The following is a 21126-nucleotide window of genomic DNA, read 5'->3' on the forward strand; positions in this document are numbered from 1 at the left end:
ACTTTTGTATTTATGTACTTTCTTTTTTTCTTTTGAGACAGAGTCTCGCTCAGTCGCCCAGGCTGGAGTGCAGTGGTGCAGTCTCTGCTCACTGCAAGCTCCGCCTCTTGGGTTCGTGCCATTTTCCTGCCTCAGCCTCCCGAGTAGCTGGAACTACAGGCACCCACCACCACACCCAGCTAGTTTTTTGTATTTTTAGTAGAGACAGGGTTTCACCGTGTTAGCCAGGATGGTCTCGATCTCTTGACCTCGTGATCCACCCGCCTCAGCCTCCCAAAGTGCTGGGATTACAGGCGTGAGCTACCATGCCCGGCCATTTATGTGCTTTCTTTCATTGTTTGCTCTTCCCACTGTGCCCTTCCCACCTTTCTTGCCAGCTCATTCTGGCTCATCTGGAAGGTTCTATAATGGTGTAATCTTGGGCAGTTTCTCTGAATGTGGGGATTGGACTAAATATCCCTCCTCCACATTTCCCATAATCTTTCACCCCCCCACCCGCTTTTTGGCCATATGTTATTGAAATTATTGATATGTATTTATGGGTTCTTTGAGGCCAGGTCATTGTCTTAGTCTTCTTTGTCATGGAGTGGCTTGTGTAGTATCTGGCTCCATATGTATTTCTTGAACAGAATTAGATAAGTTTAAAGGGAGACTGGGTGGAAAGATACGTTGGCCCAAGTTACAGACAGCTTTATGCATAAGAAGCGTTCAAATGTTCGGTGAATGAAGAAATGGAAATCAGATTATATTGTTTTGTAAATCTTGTCAGTTTTGGTAGAAAAATAACTTCAGGTAATGAATCCTTTGTTACCATAACCATACCCTTTGTTGTAATGCATCAGCATGAAGCATTGTTACTTACTAGCTTTAGAGGCGATATGCCCATGTTTACTGACTCCATGACATCTAAAATCACGTCACATGGCATCTTTGTCCCACTTGTCATGGGGTGCTGGGGCTTATATCTGTTCTGTGCCCAGTCTGCTCTTGCCAAGGCTAATTCCCTTAGCGTAGGGGTTGGCAAGCTGTCACCTGTTTTTGTAAATATCATTTTATTGGAACATAGCCAAACTATTAATTTATATATTAATATGTATAGCTGCTTTTGTGCTAAAACAGCATAGCTGAACAGTTGCGACAGAGACCATGTGGCTTGCAAACTGTAAAATATTTTCTGTTTGGTCTTTTTTTTTTTTTTTTTTTTTGAGACAGAGTCTCGCTCTGTTACCCAGGCTGGAGCACAGTGGCGCGATCTTGGCTCACTGCAAGCTCTGCCTCCTGGGTTCACGCCATTCTCCTGCCTCAGCCTCCCGAGTAGCTGGGACTACAGGCGCCCGCCACCGCGCCCGGCTAATTTTTTGTATTTTTAGTAGAGACAGGGTTTCACCATGTTAGCCAGGATGGTCTCGATCTCCTGACCTCGTGATCCACCCGCCTTGGCCTCCCAAAGTGCTGGGATTACAGGCTTGAGCCACCGCGCCCGGCCCTATTTGATCTTTTACATTATAAATTTGCTATAGAGCCTTGCTTTAGAACCATTTAATTTTGGACAGACAAAGCCTTATGTAATATCCTAACTGAGTACTGATCTCTGATTAGGAATCAGGAGAATACAGATCAAAAAGGACAAACCTCTTTGAGTTGTGTACTCTATTTGGTAGGACGGTTTTCTTATATTTCTTGCAGGCTAGTCTTGAACTCCTGGGCTCAAGCTACCTTCCTGTCTCAGCCTCCTGAGTGCCATAACTTTGGTGTTCAGGGTTACATATGTGAAATCTAAGTTGCAGAAAAAGTTTTTATCTTTGCAGACTGTTAGGTCCATAGAGGCTTACATACAGGACTTCCATTAAAATGTTTAAAATATGTTTGCACATCTCCCTCCCTGTACCTTGCCACCCTTTCTCCAGCCTTGCCTTCTTTCCTTTTGTGGGCAGAGTTCCTTTGGGTTTGACTAATTTTTTATTGTTTCTCTTTCTGAAAATAAGTAAATTACCTTTATATAGGGTAAGGTAAAATCCTGGCAGTGTGGATTTGAGGTGACATATACCCAGCCTCAGCATGTCAGCAAGGGTGATATTAGAATCGTATATTGGCCGGTAGCTGTGAGGATGACCCACAGTCTGCTGGAATGCTGGAGGAGAGTGTACAAGAGTGCTGGGAGTCCCTTTTCAGTTGCTGCATGATCGAGAGTTGTGGGGGCTGGAGTTGGTGAGGGATGGAAGGGTGGGTACCAGCTGATGGTCAGCTTGCCTCTACAGATGTGTGCATTACTTGCAGTAAAGCAGAGGTTCCTCTGGTTCATCTTTCATCACGCATGTTTGAAATGTCATGTGCCAGATGCAGTTCTGGGCGTTGGGGATTCGAAATGAGTAAATGTGCTTCTCGCCGTTGGGAGGCTTATAGAAAAATGTTCTTGGAACATCTGGCAGGAGGTGGGAGGATCTATATAGGACAAACCAGGAAAGGTTTTTTGACATCTTGCAGTAAGCCTACATATTATACCTTTTTACTATAATTTTTGCTTACCAAAAAATTTCAATTTTTATAGCAGTTATTTACTTTTTAGGATATAATTAAATTTGTCTTTTAGGTTGCCTGCCTGATTCGAGTTCCATCTGAAGTGGTTAAGCAGAGGGCACAGGTATCTGCTTCTACAAGAACATTTCAGATTTTCTCTAACATCTTATATGAAGAGGTGAGATGTGTTTTTTAAGCTCTTCTTTTCTTTATTAAGATTTTATAGTAGCTAATATGAGCACTGTGGACTTCATCCTGACAGCCTTAGAGAAAACTTTACAGCTAAATTTAATGTCCAGTTATAGTAATTTTTTGCTAAGATTATCTTTGCCTTTTATTGGTTTTTGAGTATTTTCATTTAAATGTTTTTCAAATTTCTAAGCATAACATTGAGTGTCTCTACAGTATATGTGTCCTGAATTGTAATCTTCCTGCAGTTTTCCTGGACTCAGATGTGAAACAAATTGTAAATATGTAAAATGAAGAAAGATACTATATTAAAACATCACTATAGTATTTTAGGTCCATGGAAGAGATATAGTACTGGACTGATGACAGTAACCAGTGTCAACGTTTATACCAAAATGTAGCTTCCTTTACTGATGCATTTGAAACTGTCAGTCAGAAATTGTTTTTCCTGGCCATGTGACTAGAGAGCATTTAGTTGCTTTCTTTTATAGTTTTTATAGAAGTCTTTTTTTTTTTTTTAAAAAAAAACATGAGAATCACATGGAAATTTTCAATGAGTGTTGATTTTAGAAAAGTTGTTTGTAATAGTCTGTTACCTAGGTGAGGAGACATTGAATATTAATTGTACAAATGAGATGAAGCTAGTATAGCTTCCTCATTGAACTATGTGGATGGTTAATACATGTTTGTCTGGAAATATTGACCACTACTTTGGGAGATTATGAATGAATTTCTGATGTTTGAAGCTATAAATATAATTCTGTTTATATACAAAAGGATAATTGGCATTTGTGTGCATTTGCGTTTGGAAATGTATTTAAAGCATCTCAAATTTTTTTTTTCCAAGAGAAGACATGTTATAGCAATTAAGTACTATATAATTAATATTTAGTAGAATAGCAGCAACTAAAACTAAGTAAATATGTAGTCAGTTTTATTGTTAGAGATGTTCCTATTTCAAAGGAAGCTAATCTGAGCTCCCTTAGGAGCTAGTTATAGAGGTATATAAACTATGTAAGGTATAAGTTATGTACCTTAGGCCAGTTTACAATCATTAACCTCTTATAGAACAGTGGCAATTGTGAATGTTCTAGAACTCAAGAGCAGGTAGATCTGCTGTATACAGAGCGTCCTTCAGAAATCTCTGCCATTCTTTCTGAGCTCTTGGCTGTTTGTTTGTTTCAGGGTATCCAAGGGTTGTATCGAGGCTATAAAAGCACAGTTTTAAGAGAGGTAAGTCACTTACTTTCCAATATTGAAGTACAAAAGAATGATGTGCTTTGTTCAGTAAATTTACACTACTTAACAGTTAGAAATATATTTGGAGAAACTTGGTTTAAAAAATCAAAAAGGGAAATTAATCGTCGCTTTTCTGTTAAGTTTTCTCAGTTTTTACATTTGAAAGAATGAGTAGAGCGGGTTTGCCGGAAGAGCAATTTCAGTGGTCAGAATGGCCCATGATGTAACTGACTTGTTATTCCAGGGTGGCTAAATGTCTCTTACAGTTGACGTATTAAGAAATAACTTCAGGCCGTGTGTGGTGGCTCACGCCTGTAACCCCAGCACTTTGGGAGGCCGAGGCAGAAGGATCACCTGAGGTGAGGAGTTCAAAACCAACCTGGCCAACATGGCGAAACCCCATCTCTACTAAAAATACAAAAATTAGCCAAGTGGCGGGCACCTGTAATCCCAGTTACTCAGGAGGCTGAGGCAGGAGAATTGCTTGAACTCGGGAAGCAGAGGTTACAGTGAGCCAAGATCGTGCCACTGGATTCCAGCCTGGGCAACAGGGCAACAAGAGCGAGACTCTGTCTCCCAAAAAAAAAAAAAAAAAAAAAAGAACTACTGAGGGTAAGATATCAAGTTAATTACTGAATTATGAGGAGCTAATGAAAAATTCGTAATGAAATAAGCATTCTAAGACAGGGACCCCAACCCCAGGGCTGTGAACTGGTACTGGTCCGTGGCCTGTTAGGAACTGAGCCACACAGCAGGAGGTGAGCAGCAGGTGAGTGATCGTTACCACCTGAGCTCTGCCTCCTGTCAGATCAGCAGCAGCGTTAGATTCTCATAGGAACACGAACCCTATTGTAACTGCGCATGCAAGGGATCTTGGTTGTGTTCTCCTTATGAGAATCTAAGGCATGATGATCAGAGGTGGAACATCTTAGGTGGAACAGTTTCATCCTGAAACCACCCACCCCACCGCTGCTCCATGGAAAAATTGTCTTCCACAAAACTTGTTCCTGGTGCCAAAAAGGTTGGGGACTGCTGGTCTAAGAGGTGGGTGTCTCAAAAGTCTGTATCAGGCAGTGAGCCCTTGGCTTCTTGATAACGAAATATGATGAGCTGGGAAGTTCAGTCTGGACTGGAGTCCTGGCACTGCAGGTGATTCACAGAGCAGTGTACCCCAGGGGAAGCCACTTCACCTCTCTTTGCCTTCTAACTCTAAATTTCTGTGATTCAGCACATGGGAAATTTTCTTTTGTTCTGTTTGGTTGAAAGAGCAAAAGTTTATGATCAGTAAGCAGTTTCAGTATATTACTGCAAGAGCGTGGTGTAGGCCAGGCATGGTGACTCAATCCTGTAATCCCAGCATTTTGTTAGGTGGAGGTGGGTGGGTTGTTTGAGCCCAGGAGTTTAAGAGACCCTGTCTCTATAACAAATATGAAAACTAGCTGGGCATGGTGGTGCCTGTAATCCCAGCTACTTGAGAGGCCAAGGTGGGAGGACTGCTTGAGCCTGGGGGGTCGAGGGGGTCGAGGCTGCAGTGAGCTGTAATTGTGCCACTGCACTCCAGCCTGGGTGACAGACAGACCCTGTCTCCAAAAAGAAAAAAAACAAGTGTGTTACAGTCTTTGCTTCACATAGAAGAGACTATCTTGAAGTTCAAAAGTTCGTTTTCAGATAGATGAGATATAAGAGAAGTCTGGTTTGGGACACGATTTTCTGTTAGAGAAAATGTAAGTGAGAACCTGCATACGTCTGCTCTGTGTCTGCGTTTTCTATTTGGAGGTTCTGGGATACTGAAACATAATAGTTAAATATTGCCGTATTTGACCGAATACTGAAATTCATTGAAATCCCTCATTTTATTCTCAGGTAGTTTTTTGTTTTTAACTAGAGATTGCAATCTTCTTTATGACATACCAACACTGTTACATGTGATTTAAAGCTTTGGTTTTCACAGGTTCACAATCTACTTGGTGTAGATCTTTGAAAAACTTCTTTTTAAGGCAAACAATGTTTCAAAATTAGTTAATTCTGTGGAGATGACTTGTGCCTTTGAGGAATAGCACCCACACTGTATATTCACTCTGTACTTAGTTTCTTTCTAAACGTGTTACTTACTCAGATTTCACCTGGGTGCAGGAAAAAGAGAGGCAATAAGCCTTTTTTATGTTTCTGAGAGATGCTGAATAAATGAATATATTTACATGCTGGAGAATACTGGTTTTGCATACAAACAGATAAATACATGGTTGCAGCTGTGCTCTGTTCTTTAAAAAATTTGTTTTGACATATGTCATGCTAGAATTTAATTTCTAGCCTGCAATCCTTGAAAGTAGTGTGACCTTACTGGGATGACTTTGTTTACTCAAAATGACAGCGTTTTGTTGGAAATTTAATTGAGGTCTTCTGCATTATGCGTATTTATAAAAGATCCTTCAGACTTGATTTTAGTTGAGGTGTTGCTTTTGTACAGATTCTCTGATAGAATGAGAGAATTATTGCTGAATGAAACATAGCTGCTTCTCAAAATGAGAAAAATAAGAAGTGATAACATCTGCTTTAAGCAGAAATCTTTTGCATTATAGTTTAGATTCTTACTTTATTCTGGCACCAATATAAAATCTTTTTGCCAAGAGCGTGTTTGTTGTTTCAATAAGAAAATACATAAAAACCGTAGTGAGAATCACCTGGAAACGTATACGTTTATTCTGTATGCAATTTTTTCTTTAAACTAGTTTTATCTCCCTAGCAGTTGCCCATTAGAATGAGATTGAAGTTTGAGTCCGTGCATTTATAAGATAGATTCTGTGTTTAGATTGTGTGAATGTTGTCACACTTTTTTTTTCCCCTGCATTTGATGTTTGTGGAGATTGCATGCTTATCCCTTACATTCTCTGAAATTATTTTAGTTACTATGAATTTTAGATGGAGTCTAAGCAAGGTCAGCAGATTACACTGTTTACCTCATCCTTTCACTGTTCATTTTTCTCATGATCTTTGCCAAATTAAATGTGCTCAAGCATGCTGGTGCAGTGTTATTACTGCAGTAAGATGAAAGTGGGGAGCAAAATCATAGCTGCTTTCATAACCGGGATGATTTCAGATGCACTTGGCCTGAAAATTTTATGGAGAGCAGCCTCATACTCTTGGACGTAAATTAGAAGGACTTTTTATAGAGGAAGAAAACAGAGTAAAGCAAATTGTTTCAAAAGAAGTGGGAATAAGTTAAACTTAGCAGATGTCTTTTGTCCACAAATTTCACTCAGCAGTCCTTTTTGGAGTGCCTACTGGGTCTTGGGGCACTACAAGGAGCACTTCTGCCCTGAAGGATTCACTTTCTGGCAGGGAAACAAAGAGGGAAGTAGACACTTTACAGTGCAGTGTCATAAGCACTGTAATGATAAGTATATACAAGATGCAGCTGGGGTTACAGAAGGAACAATGCTTGAGTGGTGCTCAATTAGCATAAAATGACTCTTAATTGTTGAAGGAGTGGCAGTTAGAAGTAGTTAAGGATATAGGCAGAACAGCAAGAGCAGAACCACAAGGGTGTGAAAGTACATGTGTGTAGCTTGCTTATTGAAGCAGAATTGGGGTTTTCATAACCATAGTGCAAGCCAAGTGAGGGCCTTCAAGAGAGCGTGAAGTGGGGTATTTGTCTGGGGGAGAAGTTGAACCTCTTGCTCTCAGCTGTTTGCCAGGGACTGGAGTGGAGAATTTGGGAAACGCCCTTAAAAGAGCTCGACATGTGTCCACTGGAGTCTGGAGGATAAATTGCTGGTGTCTGACTCCTGTCTGCAGAAACCTGAAGGTTAGAAGCTGGTTGGAGCTGTCCCAATGGCAAGATGTAGCCATTTTAATAACAAATAACTCCTGGCTTCCTTTTGGTAAAGATGCTCCTGAAGAGATTTGAGATAGGTGAGGGTTATTCTCCTCACCCTAGTTTTGCTGCAAGCAGTCAAGCACGCCAAACAAGTAATTCAATCTGTTCAGTAAGTTCATTGAAGCCCCCAGTCTTTAGGTGCAAAAATCATCACTCTTACTAGTTTACTCAAAAGTGGATATAGCAGCTTTTCAGACTTGTTTTCCCTTAATATCCATGCTAAGCAGCAGGGATTCCCCTAAATCCAGTGGCTGGAAACAGGAACCTTCAGGAATCAAGCTTCAAGGACTGTCCTCCAAAGTCTCCTTCCCGGTTCTGCTGTCTGCCTACTCAGTGCCTTTCCCCCAAACACTCATGTTATATAAATCTCCTTAGTGTTTTTCCAGAGCCACTCTATCCTAGATCTTCTGTATTTTTTGTTGCTGCTTTCTAACCTGCTTTATTTTGGAGGTGATTTATATCACTTCACAAAGAGCACCATCTTTTATAATGTTTGCATAGTAGTCCATTGTATAAACAAACCATAGTTTATTTAACATTTCCCTATTGGTGGACATTACAGACATGCTGCAGTGAGTGATACGGTTCCTGTGTCATGTTATATACATGGTTGACTGTTGCAGGTTACATACCAAAAGTAGAATTACTTCATGAAAGGTATGGGCATTTGTAATTTTGGTAGATAATGCCAAATTGCCCTTTAGGGAAGTACCAATTGACACTTGCCAACAACGTAGGAGCTGTTTTCCCCTGCCTCACCTATGGACTCGCAGTCTTAAAGATAAAAAAAAGATGTCATTGTAGTTCTAATTTTAATTACAAGTAAGAGTGGACATAGTAACATATATCTGAGAACAGTTTTATTTACTTTCCTGTGAACTGATGATTTGAAACTTCCCCAAATTCTTATGAGAATTAATTGAGGGGATCCAGGGGAAGTGCTTTCTACAGTGCCTGTCACATAGTATGTGCTCAGGAAATGTTAACTAGGATGATTAGTACTCTGGTAACTGAAAGAGCATTAACAGTGAAGGACACCTGATATGGTTTGGCTCTGTGTCCCCACCTATATCTCATCTTGAATTGTAATCCCCACGTGGCAGGGGAGGGACCTGATGGGAGGTGGTTGGATGGGTGGTTTCCCTCATACTCTTCTCATGATAGTGAGAGAGTTCTCACAAGAGCTGATGGTTTTAAAAGTGTTTGGCAGTTCCCCCTTTGTGCTCTCTCTCCTGCTGCCATGTAAGACGTGCCTTGCTTCCCCTTTGCCTTCTGCCATGATTGTAAGTTGCCTGAGGCTCCTCAGCCATGCAAACTGTGAGACAATCCTTTTTCCTTTATAAATTACTCAGTCTCAGGTAGTATCTTTATAGCATTATGAGAATGGACTGATAAAACACCTAAGTGTGGAATGCAGCTCTGTCCCTTACCAGCCATCTGCTCCTGACAAGTTTACTAATCTGAGTCCAGGTTTGCCCATTTGTGCTAGGAACTTTGCATAGACTGTTCTCATTGATACCTTTATACCTTTACAGCAGTTCTAGAAGGCGGCTGTGATAGCAGTATAGCCTGCTAGGAGATTCAGAAATTAAACCTGCCTTTAGGTTGTTAGGTTCTCCAACGGGGATGCAACCTTGATCTATCTGCATTCAGACGTGTTGATGACTAACAATTGCTGTGTTTGAATGAGAGGCCAGACAATTGTTACTGCTTGTAAAGCTTTTCAGCTATAATGAGAGTGTTGTATCCAAATGTCTTATTGAGAGGCATCTCTATAATTGTAACAAATTGCAACCTGCAGTTGATTTTATATTCACTGGCTACTTCTGTAGGAAAAACAGCATATTGGTATAATAAAGTAAAGTTATCCTAATTGATAATTGAGCTGATCAAGATTCCTAATGGAAATGTGTTGGGAAAATTCCATGATGGTTCATTTTTGGCTTATTCTTACGGAGATTGCATCACTTGGATGTTTTCCACTGAAAAATGTTACCAGCCATCGCCAGAACTTCTGTTGCATCTTTACTGTCCTTAAGGCTCTATATACTATTTCCTGCTTATCATGATTGTAAAAGAGGAAAAAAAAAAATAGTCCTATCTCATAAGGGAGAATTTTCCCCCTCCTTGTATCAGTGCTGTGTATCTGTCTCTGTGTATGTTTGTGTGAAATTGTTTTCTTTGATTTACCTCGTTCTCTTTCAGTTTGTCTTTAAAATTGGGTTGTGGCTTATCTTTCCAGATAGCATATTAGTCCTCTTGAAAACAGCCACTGGGTGTTTACCTCCTTGTAGGATACACAGACTCGAGGATAATACCTTCTACACAGTGAGCACTCAGTGAATACTTGTTGTTCTTCACTGCTTTAAGTTTGACTCATTTTTGTTCAGAAGCTGCCTGACATCATGATCATTTCAGAAAGGTGAGGGAGCTCTAAGAGGGCTTGGAGTTATGTAGAGTAGTGAATCAGGCTTTTGATATGCTACATTACTATGATCTTTGCATGAGACGGGTGATGAAATACCAAAGGGTATATACTTTTCTAAGATTCCAGTCTTCTTAAACCTTGAAAAAGTAGTTTTTATAAGTCTGATTTTTATTGGAAAAGCAGTAAGTGCTATAATTATTCATTTATTTTCTTCATCTTAGCACTTCTACTGAAAAGGAAAAAAAGTGTTTCAAAATCTTTCCAAACTTCTAATGTGAAATTGTTTTTCAGTTAAAATCCAATGCAAACATATTGAACCCTATGTTAATCCTACATAATTCATTTTATTAACTATGACCAAATAGAACATCTGTTAAAATTCCATAATGCTAGCTTCATGGGAAAAGAAAAAAGTCCCTGTTTGCTCTTGGAATTTGTCCATTGTTTTATTATTCAGGCTTTCAGTAAATGTGTAATGAGACATTCTTTTTGATGGAAATATTAAACAAATGAAAATGAAATTTCCTCTTTTATCATAGAGGTTTATAAAATGAGTCACTTAATTGCATTTACATTATTGTAACTTTACTGGAGAGATGTTCTATGAAGAATGAGTGCTGGTTCATTTGATTCATTCTTTAATTCAAGAACCTGAAATCATTACTCCTCAAACCTGGGCTTTAGCCTCTAGTGTTTCATCATCTCTTAAATAAGCAAACATTTTTAGGAAGAACAATTGAGTAAAATTATTTTAATGTGGAAGTATTACTCTAGCCATTCAGTGCATAGTTTCTCATGTTTCGTTTACATGAAACCAGCTGCTATTTACTTTTTTCATTCCTTGGACAGATTTCATTTACGCTGTGAAGTGACTTGAAAATGCTGCATATTTCCATTGTTGCATGTTGGCCATGTTGTCCTAAAGGGGCACCAGTTCCTGTGTATATGGTGTGTGGAATGTAAATGCAATAATATGATGCTTCACTGTAAACACATTGGAAGCTATTGGATACAGGTGGAAATTATCTCTTAATTCTTTATTTAAACGTTGTGATCATAAACCATAGTGTTGAGAAGTAGCTCTTTGTTGTTGTTCCTTTGTGGTTTTCATCCCATGTGAAATGTCCTCTTTCTTCATCTTCGTGAGTCCATTTGGATTGCATTTAGGCTGCAAATAACAGAAAATTTGACTACAGTAGTTTCACTAAAGAAGTTTTCTGTTTTTCCCTTTTCTAACAAATCTGAAGATAATCATTCTAAGGCTGGTGTACTGGTTAGATGAGGGCAAGGAGAATCCAGTCTTTTTCATTTTGCCTGGCTAACTTTAATGCTCTGGCTAATTGATTCATGGTCACAAAATGTCTGCTCTACTTTCAGGCATCATAGTTCCATTCCAGACATGAAGAAGGGGAAGGGCATGAGGCAGTACTAACTTTATCTGTCGTTTTGTTTATCTCGAAAACAAAAACTTTCCTGGGACAGACGGTATATCGGCCTTTCTGAGTTGTGTGGGGATTGGGAAGTTGAGTATGAGCTTTTCAGTGTAGTAGATGAAGTGAGGCAAAGGGTGGACTGGGGGCAGTGTGACTACCGTTACTGAGTCACCCCACAGGATCGGCCATATTCTGTCCCTTCAAACCCTTCCAGCTAAAGTTCCATCTCTTCAGAGAGAAGACCATTTCATATGTCTCTAGCTTCAGCCCACGTGGGCATCCGTGAGTACTTGTTTTTGGTCATTCTCTGTAAATGGAAATGTCTGTTCATTTTCTTTTTCTGCTGCCTTTGTTCTTTTGGGCACCAGTGTAGAAACTCATCTTTAAAAATCATTTGGTGGTCTCACTGAAATTATTTTGAAGACATGAATTTACTTCTGAGTTATTTGCTTTTTGTATATAGTTTTGATTTTAAAGTTAAAATCTCAGAATACCTCTTATATTGATATATTCATATGTAAACACCTCAAAAATGTGTGTCATTTTAGATGGAAATAAAATGTTTACATTTACCAAGTACTTAGACTATTCCAGTCACTGTGCTAAAGTTCTTTACATACATTATTTCACATAATCCTCACAGTCGCCCAAAACACGATCCCTACTTGACAGAAACTAAAGCTTGGTAAGTTTGTGGTTGACCCAGGGTCTCATACCGGTAAGGGAGAGATCAGAGGACTCCAGAATCCATGAACTTAACTTTTATGGTGAGCTGTGTATTTTACATTTTATTAACAGATATATTTTTCTGGGGAGGAAAATACATATTTAAAATGAATAATCCATATTTATATCTGTCTGTAGTCTTTAAGCCTTTAGATAGGCGTTAGTTCCAGGAGTTCAGGGAAACTGGAAGTCTACATGGTATTAAAAATAAATATATTAGAGGAAATAAGCAAGTGTAAGGAATCTGTGTTGATGGAAGTGTTCATGAAGAACTGTGGCTTGTAAGTGCATATTATCACATGTTTGCATGATTTTCCCTTATCTAGGTGTTAGTTCACGTGCCTCTTCTCTGAGGGACCTCCTGTGATCACTCCAGCTAAAATAGATCACTCACCTGTTACCCGATCACTCACCTGTTACCTTTACATGCACCGATGTTTGAAATTACTTTCATTTCTTGTTCAAAAATTAATTACTGCTGTCTTCCCTCCACTAGAATCTATGCATCAGGAGGGCAGATGCCTCCCGCTTTGTTTCCTACTCTTAATCTAACACGTAGAAGAGTGTCTGGCACATAGCACACTCAGAAAATATTTAACAAACCGATGACTTAATCATACTTGCTTCTCAAAAGCAGACCAGTTTTACGTACTTAGGTATTTAAGAACTCCAGATACATTTAGCAAGAATTGTGGAGTTCTCACTTAATTCCTATACAAGCTAATGGTTTTCTACCAGATACTGTCTGTACTTCCATTGAGATTAATTTTCTTTTCTTATCATATTTACTGCTGTCCACAAATAGCTCTTATTTTAATTTTGTCATTCTAGTTATAGTTACTCCTGTAACTGTTTCATATATTCGAAACAGGTTTTGAAATGATACATGAAAATAATAAAACAACTTATGAAGAAGATCCTTCATCAGGTGTGTGCAAATTGTCTCCGGTGAATACCGTGTGGGTCAGCAATTACCCTTGATGTTCTCATTACTGTATACTGTCTTATTGTCTGAAGAAACACCATGCTTATATGGAGTATTAAGAAACCATATATGTAAGAAGACTAAAAGTGAAGGTCAAATCTAGTTTTTTAGATTGTGTAATTCAAAAATAGTGATTGGAATCATTCAAAGGAAATTAAAATGTTTATCTGTGGGTTTGACTGCTTGTCTGCAGATTACTTTGGGATCACATAATGAAAATAGTTACAATTTGAATACTAATTGTGATCGTTTACTTTACATATATTTTCCTAATCCTTAAACTATAAGACATTAGCCTATTTGTACAGATCATAAGGGGAGGCTTAGAAAAATTAAGTAATACAACTAGGAGGTGGCAGGACTGGAATTGGAGGTCAAGTCTGCATAATTCCAAAGCCTGTGATTCTCGTTACACTTTGCCTCCTGTTTGTGTCTTACAGATAAATTCACTGATAGAATTTTTCAATAAATCCTAAGAAAATAACGTGATGGGAGATCTGCAAGACGTGAACCAAATCTTGACCTGAGTGAGAAGTGGAGCACAATTTCTGAGTGTTAGAGGATTCTAAAGGATAGAAATGGAACCGTTTGTATGGGCAGAACACACAATGAGAGGCTTCTAAATTAGCCATTAATGTTGATTTCCGCATCCTTTTTCATCTGGCCTTTATGAAGGGTGCTTAAAAATGTTTTGACTGGTTGTAGTCTTCTGTCCTTTTTTGTTCCCTGAGCTGCATGATATGTTCTGAGAAACAGTAGAGTAGGTGGAAAAACGTTGATAATCTTTGGACTTGAAGTGGTTTTGGTACATAGCCAAGTAACTAGCAGATAATTTATTGACTAGTGGAGAAGCAGAAATTTTTGTGAGAAGAGGATTTTTCCCCCTTTTTGAATATACTCTGCTTTTCGTTATTGAACTTCTCAGTGCAAAACTTACGTTACAGAAGACCACACTAGAGGGCGCACAATGCCTGTGTTTTAAATGTTGGTCGCAAAAACCTCAGCATGAACTTGGGAGTTGCTTCCTGGCACTGTTTGGGGGGGGGGGAAAAGGTTCAAATTAGAAAATGAAAATTTAAGCATAATAGTGTTTTCTGATCAAGATACCTGAATGGATAAATTTGTGTTATCTTTTGATACATGTGTACATGGAGTTGTATTTATTTGGGTTCTAATTTTTTAAAACTTTTACCATGGAAAAATTTAAAGACACACAGAAAAGATTAGTAAAATGAATCCCTGTAGTCTCATCAATTACCAGCTCTTGAGCAATATTGTTCCATCTGTACCAAAGCCTACTTCCCACACGTCTGTATGATATTGAAGCAAATACCAGATGTGATTTCATCCAGAAATATGTCACTATGCATCTCTCAAAGATAGCTGTAAATATAATGTATACAAATGAATGTCATAACAGAAAGACAAATATTGTATTATATGTGTAAACTAAGAAAGTCAAATTCATAGAAGCAGAGAGTAGAACCGTGGTTCCCTGGGGTTAGCGAGTGGGTAAATGGGGAGATGTTGGTCAAAGGGTACAAATTCTCAGTTATAGGATCAACAGATTCTGGGTATTTAAGGTACAGTGTGAAAAGGATGTGTTAATTAATTGGATTGTGGTAATCATTACACAATGTGTATTAAATGATCACATTGCTCACTTTAATATATATAATCTTTATTTGTCAATTATTTTAAAAAACGAGTATCATAGTTTAGAAGTATTTCCCCAAAGCTATTTATCACTTACAAAGGGGAAAATAGTAATTTTACATTTGAAAAGACTGGCAGTTGCTATTTTATCCAAGTGATGAAGATTAACATCACCAGTAATAAGATTATATTAACATCATACATCCCTAATATAATGCACCAAGGACACAATGTAACTCCTTTGATCTTCTTGCCAAAGATGCATAATCTCAGTGTGTTCATGAGAAAACATCAAACCCAAATTGAGAGACATTGTACAGAATTGTCAAAGTCATGATAAAGAAAGATGAAAGAACTGTCACAAATAAAGAGGAGACTAAGCAGACAAAACAAGTAAGTGCAGTGTAGAATCCTGGATTTGATCCTGGAACAGATAAGATTTTGGGAAAAACTAGTAACATTCAAAATCTGTAATTTAGCTCTTAGCATTGCAGCAAAATTGGTAGCTGGTTTTGATAAGGGTACTCTGGTTAAGTTATTAACATTAGAGAAGTCAGTGTATATGTGAACTCTGCTATTTATGCAACTTTTATGAAAGTTTGTTTTAAAAAAACAAAAAACTAAAATGCTAGATTTGGACATTGTATGAAATACATAATATTAAAGTCATCTTCTAAAATAATGACAAGTTAAATTTAAAATTTAATTTCTTTTATTGTTAACTTGTATCAAAATAATATATGCAATTAGTAACAACCCAAATAATGTAGAAAGACTTAGGATGAAAAACAACAGTCTCCTGCCCATCCCTCTCCATTCTGGTTCCACTCTCTAGAGGTAGCCTTTTTTTTTTTTTTTTAATTTTAACTTTTATTTTTAGTTCCTATTTCATCGGTACTTTCAGATAATATATTTAAACGTCTGTTTTAAAATTTGTCAATAAGTAAAATCTGTTGAGTCTTTGGGATGGAAGATGTGATTAAGCTCACATTATTTTCCTCCCCAACCCCGTTTCATTCTAGCATTCCAGTTACAAATTTCTTTCCTCTGGTCATTTTAGAAACTTTAAGTCATATATTTGTTTATTTCTTACCCTACAAACTTGCAGCATCTTACAGTTTTCTCTTGACATGATGAGGCTGTTGCTTTCTTTTTGCTGCCTTGTCCTCTTTAACCTGCAAATTTCACTTTCTGGAAAGACTTCTCTCAGCTGTACTTTCATTGTACATTGTCAAGAGGGTTGACAATTTCATCCTGTCTTTTACCCTCAATCACTTCTTTCATAGTTTTTCTGTATTGATTCCAAAAGTAGAGTACTGGTGAACTAGTGCTTGTATTATTGAGAAGACTTCATGAATGATCAGACCACGTAGTGTGCTAAGGCTGTATTTTTGTGTGTGTGTGGGACTTATCCCTTGAGAGATGGTATCAGCATCAGAATCAAATAGACCTTCTTTTCTTGCACTCTATCAGTTGCTAAAATTTAATTTACAACATTTGGGGCTTGAGCTTGTCTTTTTTCCTTGGAGTTTCTAATTGCCTTTTCTATGTGAAAAAGGCATTATTTGCATTATTTTTGAATATAATAACTTTGAAAACATACTGTCTTTTGTCCTGAGTCCCCTTTTCCCCTGGGAATCTTGGAATCCTTCATTCTCCTGTTCTAATCCTGTGTTACAATTCGCTGTGTCTGGGCTTCTATTCGTGGCCTTCTTGGGTCAGATTTGCTGTTTCCTGAAGGCCGCAGAGCATAGTGGTTCAGACTAGGGCTTTGTGGTCAGGCAGTCTAGGTTTTGCCGACAGCTCTGCTTCTGTTAACGTTATACCTGGTGCTATAGTGTCCTCATCGAATGAAAATGCTTTAAGATATGATAAATATAAGAATATAGTTCATTTGTTTGAAGGCTTTTATTTGATCCTGATTTTTTGGGGGGAGGTCAAGTAATTATCTTTCTCTAGTGTCTATTATTTTACAAATCTCTCATTAAAGACAGCCGATGATAACCATTCTAATGATTCTTTAGTCTCAAATGGGTTTCACTGATTTTTTTTTTAATAGTAGGAAGGAATTATGTTAATGTTATGATTCTTAGAAAAGCATTTTGATCTTATTAGTTTAGTGTGTATCCTAATTATGTTTTGGAAATAAGTGGTTAAATTGATCTGTGGGAGTCTTACAAATGGATTACCAAGTTTCTGATAAAGCTTGCCTATGTCTTGATCCACATATTTTAAGTCTTTCCTATTATCCGTGAATTTTTCCATACTTCTGTTTTAGAGAATGGAATGATGACTAAGTTAAAAATCACTTCGGGCCGGGTGCGGTGGCTCAAGCCTGTAATCCCAGCACTTTGGGAGGCCGAGGCGGGCGGATCACAAGGTCAGGAGATCGAGACCATCCTGGCTAACACGGTGAAACCCCGTCTCTACTAAAAAATACAAAAAACTAGCCGGGCGAGGTGGCGGGTGCCTGTAGTCCCAGCTACTCGGGAGGCTGAGGCAGGAGAATGGCGTGAACCCGGGAGGCGGAGCTTGCAGTGAGCTGAGATCTGGCCACTGCACTCCAGCTTGGGCGACAGAGCGAGACTCCGTCTCAAAAAAAAAAAAAAAAAAAATCACTTCGGGACAAAATTTATTATCCTTTTTAGGGTAAACGACAAACATGTCATTTGCCTGGTGGAAGATACCAGTAGTATCTGTGTTCAGTCATCTATGCTGTGTTTCATGTTGACTAACAAAGATCTTGTGATAATTAGACTCTCGGCTGATTTATCTTTTGGTTCACACAATTGTTTGCCAAGGTTTTCTCATCCTTATAGACATTTAATATGAGTTTGAAAAAGTAGTGAGAACAATCTTAATCTCAATCTTAATCTTAATCTCAATCATTACGTTTTGATGGAGTGAAAACACCAAAGGTCTGGTATACAGTTGCCTCTTGGTAACTGGTAAGTTCTTACCACATTATTTTTCTGTATTTGAAGGAGAAAGTACGTTGAATTTATCCAGCATCTGCCATATGCCAGACTAGGTACTTTTCATATATATTTTTTTCATTTAATCTTCACAATAATTCTCAATCATTATTGCCAACTGAGTAATTGGGAAGTACGTACTTCTTTAATACCTTGTCATGATTCCCACTCAATCTCTAATGTTCATCTACCTTGTAAACCGTTTTATATGCTAACAGACGTTTCTCTGTTTAATACCAGTGAGAAAACTGACCCTTGGTGCTGTAACTTGATCTACGTAAAGCAAGAAAGACTGTTAGTGGAAGGCAGAGTTGGGCTCTGAATTCTTTGAACTCTTAAAGCTCTTCTCGTAACAATGTATGTATTTCCTTTCTACTGTTTGAGGTATGAGTGAGGAAGTTTGAAATGAGTAGTAACACCACCTTTTTCTTTTTTCCTGCCTCTCCAGCTTTTTATTTTGAAAAATTACAATTTACAGAAAAGGTAAAACGTGTATTTTTTCCCCCAAGATTCACCAATTAACATTTTGCTTTGCTCTGCCCCTTTTTCTTCCTCTTTTTTTCTGAAATATTTTAAGTAAGTAGCAGACAATCTGATACTTACTCAGTATTTCAGCATGTCTCCTAAGAATGGAGTTATAACTTCTGATAACTACAATGCCATTATCACACCCAAGAAATTTAATATTAACTAACTAATATTATCTAATATGTGGTCAATTTCCCTGTTGTCCCAGTGATAAAAGCCTTATAACTTCTTTCTCTCCTCAGGATACCGTAAAGGATCATACATTGCATTTGGTTGTCAGGGTCCCCAACCTTTTTTATTTCCTCCATGTCATTGACTTTTGTGGAGTCCAAGATATTTGTCCTGTAAACGGTTCCATGATCTGGATTATCTGAGTTCCCTATTATTAGACTCAGGGTAATTGTTTTTTGTTTTGTTTTTGTTTTTTTTTTTACATGGATAAGTATTTTGGGGGTGTTTCTCATTGAATTATACCAGGAGGCACAAAAAGTCTTATACTTGGTGAGTTTAATCATTTGATTACGTTGTTTTCCAGTTTTTTATGTACTAAAGGTTCAATTATCCTTTGATGTTAAGAAGCAATCTATGGGGTAATATTTTGAGGACACATGATTATCCTGTTCCTCAATAATCTTTCACCTAATGTTTTTAACATCTGTGGATACTTCTTGTCTTAAGCATTTATTACATTGGTGATTGCAAAATAATGATTTTCCTAATACTGTCATTTTTCTGTGAATTTGTTAGCTGGCATTCTTCTGTAGGGAAGAGTTTCCTCCCTTGCCCTCCAGATCCTTTTAAAAAAACCCCCATGGACTCATGGATTTTAAAACATAGCCTAATTGAGATACAATTCATGTACCAGACAGTTTACTCATTTAAAGTGACAGTTCAAGGGATTTTAGTGTATTCATAAGTATGTGCAATCACCACCATAGTCATGGATTCTTTTTTGTTTGGGAATTATAGTCTATTACCATTATTATTATTATTACTCTTTTGATGCTTAAACTGTCCCAAATTTGGCCAGTGGGAGCCTCTTCAGCCTAATTCTGTGTTCACGTGACATTTCCCCATTAGTCTTTTTTTGAGATGGAGTCTCATTCTGTTGCCCAGTCTGCTGTACAGTGGCACGATCTCAGCTCACTGCAACCTCTGCCTCCCAGGTTCAAGTGATTTTCCTGCTTCAGTTTCCTGAGTATCTGGGATTACAGGTGCGCACCACCACACCCAACAAATTTTGCATTTTTAATGGAGATGGAGTTTCACCAAGTTGGCCAGGCTGGTCTCTTAACTCCTGACCTCAAGTGATCTGCCCACCTTGGCCTCCCAAAGTGCTGGAATTACAGGCATGAGCCACCGTGCCCAGTCCCCATTAGTCTTTGAGAACCTACTTGCTGGTGTAGCAAGGTATCTTAGTCTTACCTTGTACTCTCCCTGCCCCAGTCCTGTAGTCAGCCCCTCCCCAAGGGTCCTTGATTCCTTTTGGTGGGGAATGGTGTTTAGAAGCTATAGTTGTATCATTGCATCTAGCCTCTTTTACTGGGCAGAAAAAAAATGAAATTATGTCATCTTTCCCATTTCATATATTTACATCAGGCAAGAAGAACACAGAATTATGTTTTATTTTAAAAATTATACTGTAAACGTCTTTCCCGTGTACAGTGCTGTGAATTCAGTGCATGTACAGATTTATATAGCCGTCACCACAATCAAGATACAGAACATTTCCATCATCCTAACTCCCTTGTGCTACCCTTTGTAGTCATACTCATTTCCCTGCTTCTTACTGCTGGCAACTTTACTGATCTGTTCTCCATCACTGTAGTTTTTTCTTTTTGAGAATGTCATTTAAATGGCATTACAGAATATACAGCCTTTTCAGATTGCCGTCTGTCACTCAGCATAATGCCTTTGAGATTCATCCCGATCATTGCATGTATCAATAGTTTCTTTTTATTGCAGCGTGGTATTCCATTGTTAGGACGTATAGTGGAATACAAAAATTATGGTTTATCCTTTGATCTATTGAAGGACATTTGAGTTCTTTTGGGGTCATTATGAAGAGAATTGCTATAATAGTCAAGTACAAGTTTTTGTGTGAACATCATTTTCATTTTTCTAGGGTAGAAACTCAGGAATGGATTTGCTGGGCCGTATGTTGAGTGTATATTTAGCTTTATTAGAAACCGTGAACTCTTTTCTTTTTTTCTTGAGACAGGGTCTCACTGTGTTATCCAGGCTGAGTGCAGTGGCGCAGTCTTGGCTCACTGCAACCTCTGTCTCCCGGGCTCAAGCGATCCTCCTACCTCAGCATCCTGAGAAGCTGGGACTACAGGCATGTACCACCACACCTGGCTAATTTTTGTATTTTTTTGTAGGGGTGGGTTTTTACCATGTTGTCCAGGCTGTTCTCAAACTCCTGGGCTTAAGCAGTCTGTGTACCTTGGCATCCCAAAGTGCTGGTGTTATAGGTATGAGCCACTGCGCCTGGCCCAAACTGTTTTCTATAGTGGCTGTACAATTTTACATTCCCACCAGCAGTATAGGGTTAGCACTTCATACGGTCAGGA

General features: G+C 38.3%; 1 protein-coding gene across 5 annotated transcripts in view; it reads left to right on the forward strand.

The window, feature by feature from the left end:
- Nucleotides 1–21126, forward strand: part of SLC25A26 (solute carrier family 25 member 26) — a 165296-nt gene that overhangs the window by 39667 nt on the left and 104503 nt on the right. For all 5 annotated transcript variants that reach the window (XM_030924711.1, XM_030924503.1, XM_010360837.2 and 2 more), the window contains exons 4-5: nt 2591–2695; nt 3892–3939. In XM_030924711.1, the coding sequence (XP_030780571.1) occupies nt 2591–2695; nt 3892–3939 (153 nt within the window). The remainder of the gene's footprint in view (nt 1–2590; nt 2696–3891; nt 3940–21126) is intronic.

This window comes from Rhinopithecus roxellana, chromosome 1 (genome assembly GCF_007565055.1).
Source record: "Rhinopithecus roxellana isolate Shanxi Qingling chromosome 1, ASM756505v1, whole genome shotgun sequence".
Lineage (NCBI taxonomy): Eukaryota > Metazoa > Chordata > Mammalia > Primates > Cercopithecidae > Rhinopithecus > Rhinopithecus roxellana.